Source organism: Otolemur garnettii, unplaced genomic scaffold (genome assembly GCF_000181295.1).
Source record: "Otolemur garnettii isolate 467f Iridium unplaced genomic scaffold, OtoGar3 scaffold00147, whole genome shotgun sequence".
Lineage (NCBI taxonomy): Eukaryota > Metazoa > Chordata > Mammalia > Primates > Galagidae > Otolemur > Otolemur garnettii.
Window position 1 is genome coordinate 305,719 of NW_003852542.1, and position 7,640 is coordinate 313,358.

Consider the following 7,640-nt stretch of genomic DNA (forward strand, 5'->3'; position numbering starts at 1 on the left):
AGTGGCCTGCAATAGAATCCCAGCTGAGCCCTGCCTTAATCTGACAAATCATTAACAGGAAAATCCATGAAAATGAGAATGCATGCTTAGTGTTATAAACTACTAAGTTTTGAGTTGTCTAAAATCACTAATAGGCAAATTTTAACCTATAAAATATCTAGCCATACACATAAATGGATTTTATTAAAATATAGCCATACAAGGGATTTTAACAAATGCAGACATTGAAACCTAATTCTTGACACTGTCACTTTACCTGAAACAATAAAACCAAATTAAAATAAAAATTAACAAATAGAAAAATATGGCCTTAATGTAATGTTTAAGAATCCATTTAGAAAGATATTATCCGTTCCAACTGAATAATATTTGAGAATAAAGAGCAATATTTACTTTATTTATGAAAATGTGCATATATGTTTATAATACACATAAAGGTGCATTACAGTATATACATTTGATACATCGTTAACTCTGCATGCTTATGTATACATACATTTAGATCAAAATAAGGCTTATCTTCCAGATTTATCTAGGTGTCTCTTTCTGTTTTTGAATTATTTGTGAATTTGTACATACAGTACTGCCTTGATATTTATTTATTCTATTTGAAAAATAGAAGTCACAACAGTGGGAGGTCTACATGTTTACACCTCATGGCCACTCTGCAAAGCGTGATAAGCAATTCAGTGGCACAGTCTCATAGACTATTGGTTCTGGCAGATTATCAGGACTTAGAAGAAACACAGCTGAAAGATGGGAGACAAAATGGTTTGGACAACTATGACTGCAATTCTCAAAATTAGCCAGGGTAAAAAATAAATACTTCCCAAGTAAATACTCATCTAAAGGCTATTGTTGAACAGGAGTTTCTTAATAATTAAGATCAAATCTCACGTAGACTTAAGGCTATCACCTCTCCCAGTTCTCTTAGCCAGACTTCTCAAACAATACCATGGAGGCCCATGCGTGGCCTTAACAATGTGGATTTCAACTAATGGAAACTCACTTGGCTATTGGCACTTCTGAGCATCCAATGTGCCAAGAGTCTTGACCCCTCCTCAAACCCTAACATTGGGGATCAGACTAACAACTGGTGTCAAGTGAGGACAGTGGACCAGCAGGGTTCTCCAGTTCCTCCCCCAGTGTTACGCCATTGAGCCTAAACCTGCCTCCCAGGCTGATTGTGCAGTGAGGTTATGAGGTCCCAGACAGCTGCACTCCCTGTGATTCATTCAGTGATGAAGGGTCTATCTCTGGAAATATTTCACAGCATTTACAAGTCCTGCATGGGACTCTAGTCCTCTGAAAACTTTGTTTCCTTGACCACCTGAAGCCCCCAAACTTTGAATTAATCTAAAACTGCTGTGTAGTTAGGACTGTGGGTGAATGCCAAAATGTCCTGCATAGACCCTGAGTTCTTAATGACCAATTCTTCAAGTATAATACTGTATTTCCTCCAATTATCTATAGTATATTCACTTATTTGCTTAATGTTTTAAGCAGGACATAGATGTTTTTAAATTGCTAGGGGATACTTCTGAGAATAAGAAATCTAGACATTAGAGTTCAGTTCTTGTTTTGACCTCTATTTCTCCTTAACTCAAGGGTGTGGACACTGGATTTTCTACTCAAAATTTATTTATGCTAATCCACAGCACCATTCCCTTTCAATGGGGCCCTTATGTTCAGTAAATTCACTTTAGAAAACACTTCTCATTATGATGTAATAAAAGGGTTGTTGAATTCTCTATGCAGAAAGAAAACCAACTTAAGTATGAAATGAAAAAAAAACATATATAAAACAAGTATTTCAGGGTTCTGAAAATAACCTAAAACATAGAATGAACTGAGAAATTTTAATTCTTAAAAAAGTACTAGAGATTTGGGTAATAAACGGGGAAAAACTGTAGCCTTTTGCCTGGGGTTACTCCCTTCTATCAAAAGACAATAAGAACTGAAAACTGCAGTAGGACCAACACGAGATGACAACAAACACAAGCAGCTTGTTGCCGAGGGGTCTACCTGAGTTCCGGTAGGGAGTGGAGCAAGATCTGTCAGTGTTCCCAGCTAACTGTGGTGAAGTCTATAGGGAAGGAACAGAAAAAGCCCACAGCTTTGCTAGTCCAAGGGATGGCCCAGGTTGAGACAAGTGATAGATGAGCTGAAAGATAATGTAGATTCCTGGAAATGGTAGAATCACAGAGTTGATGAGATAACCTCTGCATATGTATCAGAATTAACACAGAGGTCGAGAAGGATGAGTGGTAAATACAGAAGGAAGTAGGAACTGCTGCAGTTTACATGAACTTCCCAGATCACATGCAGGTGAATTGGTAGAAGCATCCCGAGCGTCTGATGCTTCAGCAAAGCCTCCCAAATCATGGATTACCATTAAACAATACAGATAGAGGGACAGGTCCCAGAAAGTCAAACCATAAGCTAAAAATAAGGATAATACAAAAGAAGTGATATCAGTAAAAGTGATATCAGTAGTTAACTATTAAATGGGAAACAATTCAAAATAATTATAGATGTTAAAGAATGGTTGTTAATCTTTGATATATAATCAAAGGCTAAAAAAGGCAAATAAGAGGAAAATCATTCAGCAAGTAGGGATTTTCCATAGAGAAGTAGAAGTTATGAAAAAATAGAAATAGAAATAGAATAGAAATTATCTATTCTAAAGAAAAAAGATTAAAGCAAATGAACAAGTCCTCAGAGCGTTAGAGTCAGTGTGTATGGAGGTCACCAGGAGATGTGAGAGAGAAAGGAACTCAGAAAAATATTTGAAAAAACGATAGCAAAAACTTTTCAAATGCAGCACAATACATGACTGCATCGATGAAAGAAACTCAATAAAGCACATTCTGGTGAAACACAAGAAGTTCAGAATGACACACATTACACTTAAAATTACAAAACACAATGACAAATGGAAATTCTTCAGTTCAGACATTATAATCTTCCCAGCAAAACACAGAAGAACTAAAGACAAGTGGAGGAAAAAGAAGGAAAAATTAAATATGTCCTTTCTCCTACAGAGGCAGAATACATTTCGTTCTTTTAGTTTCCTTCTAAACCGAGATAATATTTCCTATCAGTTGGCTCAAGAGACGGCCCCACCCACCTCTTATTTCTTTCCACACCACTGCACCCACCAGGGGATTTGCATAATGTCCCCTGGGAGGGACCTTCCCTTGGGAGTCTGAGATAAAAGCTCAGCTCTGACCCTGCCTTGACTGATCAGGACTCCTCAGTCCAGCTTCTCACAATGAGGCTCCCTGCTCAGCTCCTGGGGCTGCTAATGCTCTGGGTCCCTGGTAAGGACAGAAGGAGATGAGGAGGGGAAATGATGCGGGAGGGGAACCTCCAGGGGCCCGCTGCCTCTAATGTGCTCTCTGCGCGTGTTAGATGTGCATGTCTGGTTCTCCAGGATACAACATGTGAGGTTCAGATCTCAGAGAATGAGGAAGATTCTAGAAGGAGCTATGAAAACTCTGACTCAGACAGAGGGGAAGATATGGGGAACCTCTAGAGGTTCTCTCATGGCTTGAACATCTCTGTTCTTTTTCAAATTGAATATTTTGAGGGCCTGAGACAAAATCACACACAGAAAATAATTTAGTGTAGAATAAAGAATGAAAATTATGAAAATGTCTACGAATAATTGTACATAACCTTGCAGTTCTTTCTCCTTCTTTTAGGATCCAGTGGGGATATTGTGATGACCCAGACCCCACTCTCCCTGCCCATCACACCTGGAGAGCCAGCCTCCATCTCCTGCAGGGCTAGTCAGAGCCTCCTGCACAGTAATGGATACACCTATTTGGATTGGTACCTGCAGAAGCCGGGCCAGTCTCCACAGCTCCTGATCTATTTGGGTTCCAACCGGGCCTCTGGAGTCCCAGACCGGTTCAGTGGCAGTGGGTCAGGGACAGATTTCACCCTGAAGATCAGCAGGGTGCAGGCTGAGGATGCTGGGGTTTATTACTGCATGCAAGCTCTAGAAGTTCCTCACACAGTGATACAGCCCCAAACACAAACTTCCCTGCTGGGTGGCCCAGCTGCCCACCAGTGTTGTTTGTCTGGTGAGCAGGCACCATAGCCTGAGTTGTGAGGAACTAAGGGTAACAGGCTGCAGGTGAATCCTGTGGACTGTGAGGCCCCAGCTTCATCTCAGACAGTACATACAGGACCTGTCAGATGGGCCAGCCTGGCCTGGTGGCACCACAAGGAGAATGGAGGGGGTTGAAGTGCCCCCTGACAACCAGACTGGACTAAAGAGACGGAGGGAAAGCTCATCCGAATCTTCCTTGCCTGGCCTGCATTTACTTTTCAATTAAATCATAACAGAATTAAATCATAACAGCTTTGCCATTGAAGCTGACTCATAGCATTCTAAAATTAATATATATTTTCCATGTCATTTTGGTTAAATAGCTACCAGTGCACATGAAGCTGGATTGGGTTAGTGGGATGGGCTCTATTCCTTCACCTCTACCCAACTTCACACTCGACACCCCAGTTTTTAACACAAGTTTATGTAATAAGGGACAGATCCAATATTTTACACTGTTTCAGGGAATACTGAAGTAAAACTGTCGAACTATTGTATTTTAACTATTTTAAATCTATTTTAAAATCAAAAGTCATGCATCAAAATCATTGATCAGTCTAAGTCATGTTGAAGTAAAATGTGATTTCTGAATCCCAAATCCGGATTGTAAAAATAAATGACCAAGTCTGACAGAAATAGAGGACATACAGTGTATGCTATAGTCAACAGAATTTAGAAAATGGTAATTTTTTGCCACCCCCAAAATAATAATATCAGGACTGGGGCAGCAGTAGAAAAGGAGAGCAGGAAGGACACGAGGAGTCAGCTGTTGCTACAATACCCAGCTCTGCTGCTCACGTTTGTTGGGGCGGGGAGGCTGGTGGTGTTGGGCTTGAGCTACAAAGCCTGATGGAAACTCACATGTGTGTCTTGGAAAGAATCTCAGTGTTGATAGTCACTGAGTGGCCCTCAGGCTGATGCCACCGCAAGCTCAGGGGGAAGTCCTCCATCAAGCGGACTTTAGGGTCTCAATACTCAAGGGTTAGTGAAGTTCCCACATGAATGGATCTTAAGCCATACCACATATTCCTAGTAAGCTGGTAGGGTACAGGTGAGCATTCAAAATTGATTATTCCTACATATTTTATCTGGAGATTATTTGAAAGGAAATGGTCCTTCAAAAGAGAACGCGTATAAAATTACTATATTCTGCTGTGTGGGCCTGGGAGGGTGCTGTGCATTCTAGTTCTTTCTTGCTCCTCACTCTTACTAGTGCAGATGTGACCATGTCCCCTTTGATTTAAGAAAGGACAGCAATTATGATACCTGACAAGTGTATTATATCATTAATCAGGGTCCATAGATCAAAATAGAAGCTACTTTAAGATTCCAGGTAGGAAATGTTTTAAAGCAGCAAAGTAGAATGAAAAATAGAAACCTGCACGTAAGGTAGTCAGGGATGCTGATAGCAGACACAGGAGAATCCTGGGGGCGTTGTCAATAGTCAGAGTCTATCTGCTACTGGAGTTATGGGCTGCTTATCCACTTGTTCCTCAGACCAGTCTGGGAAGCCCAAGGTGGGGCTGCTGCTGGTTCAGATTTTCTTCCAGAGAATCCCCCATTCCTCGGCTTTATCCGGGTGTCTGCCTACAAGTGTCACTAAATATTGAATCATCCTCTTTTGACTTTCATATATGAAGGAGGGGCCATTCACGGAGTAACTCTACAAGAAACCATAGAGGGAAGAGAGATTTGGGGAATTGTGTTTCAAGAAATGATGGTGATACCAAGTAAGGTCAATATTTCCCCAAATCTCAAAATTTTTAAGTCTGAGATTGTGTTAGAATGTGCTTGTGTGGTTTCACTTATTACTGGGAAGTCTGAGATCATTGCAGGAAAATGCTATTAAGCCATAGAGTAAGAAGGAAAATGAGAAAATTGCCCAGAATATATAGCAATCATTTGATAAACAAATAACAACCCTCTGTTGACAAAACAAACAGGAAAACCTAAAGGTGAATATAGTATAAATTGTCCTTCATAGGAAAACTTTGTTACTCAATGTTTGTCCGGATGCCAGTGCAGCATCAAGACTGATCCCTGTGAGCATGTCACACCTGCCAAGTAGCAAATGCATCTCAGGCATGTTGAATGACAGTCTTAGTTTTAACAAATTAATGGGTAATCTACAATATGTTCAAGCAGCTGCATTTTAAATGTCATTTGCTTTAATGAAAGATATTTCTTTTTCCAATGGAAAAGTCTTCTGTTGAAAACATGCCCGGTTTCAATTCTATTTAATGCAAAATTATATTTGAGAAAGATTTTATATGAGAGAAATAAAAATTATGAAAACCACGACTATTTTTCCATAGGAAAATACCTTCAAAATTAAATGTAGTAAATATTTCAGAGACTTTACAAATTAATAAAGTGAAAGAATAAATTAAAATGGTTTGCAACTATGTTAGAGGTAGATTCATGCACTTACATTTGCCTGCTTTGCTTGATTTGGGGATGTTATTCAGGCTTGCTACTTGCCATGCAAATGTTTTCCTAACATAGTCACTGTCTTGGTCCCGGATCAAACACAGTTCAAAGGCTGGAGCCAAGCTCAGTGTCCAGCAGTAGAACCGCCATGCTGCTACCTTAATCTGCCAGATGATTGTTAACATGAATATCCACAATCATAAAAATAAATGCTAAGTTTTATTGACCATGCAATTTTAAGAGGTTTTATAAGGATATGTACATTCTTCTGTAAAGGAGGCAAATATTATTCTTGTTATTCAAATAAGAATGAGACTCCCTGCTCAGCTCCTGGGGCTGCTAATGCTCTGAGTAACTGGTAAGCAGATGACGAATGAGACTTGGGTAGGGGGGAAGCTCTAGGGCCCACTGCCTCCCACGTGTGCTCTGTGCACATTTTAGATGTGCATGTCTGGTCCCCCTGGATGGGGCATGTGAGGCTTAGAACTGAAAGAGTCAGGAAGATTCCAGAAGCAACAGGGCCATTCATCTGGTGACAGAAGGAGCAGAGCCATTCATCTGGTGATAACTCCTACACAGAAAGTACGGGATGGTTTAGAGGAATTCTAGAGACCCCTCTATACTGTGAAAAATTGGGGATCACTTTAGGAATTGGAACTTTGGGGCATAAGAATCAAAAGCGCAGAAAATTGAATTAGCCAGAAATATTAAAATATAAATAAAAATTGATCATAATGCTTGCAAATAGACTCATTTTTGTCTCTTATTACTTTAGGATCCACTGGGGACATTGTGATGACCCAGATTCCACCCTCCCTGATCATCACCCTTGAAGAGCCAACCACTGTTTCTTGCAGGTCTAACAAGTGCCTTATGAATAAGTGATGGAAAAACTTATATGAGTTGGTTCCTGTTCAAGCCAGGCCAGTCTCTACATTTCCCAGTGTATAAGATCTCCAATTATTTGTCTGAAGTTAAGACATGTTCTGGGACAGTGGGTCAGGCACACATTCATTCTTCAGATGTGCAGAGTACAGTCTGAGTATATTGCTGTTTGTCACTGCATGTGGGCTACAGGATATCCTCCCAC

At 40.2% G+C, this 7,640-nt stretch overlaps 1 gene segment (V, D, J or C); it reads left to right on the plus strand.

The window, feature by feature from the left end:
- Positions 1–7,435, plus strand: part of LOC111728259 — a 21,190-nt gene extending 13,755 nt beyond the window's left edge. The window contains 2 exon segments of the V gene segment in view: positions 3,708–4,091; positions 7,326–7,435. Of these exon segments, the coding sequence occupies positions 3,708–4,091; positions 7,326–7,435 (494 nt within the window).
- The last annotated feature ends 205 nt before the right edge of the window (positions 7,436–7,640 follow it).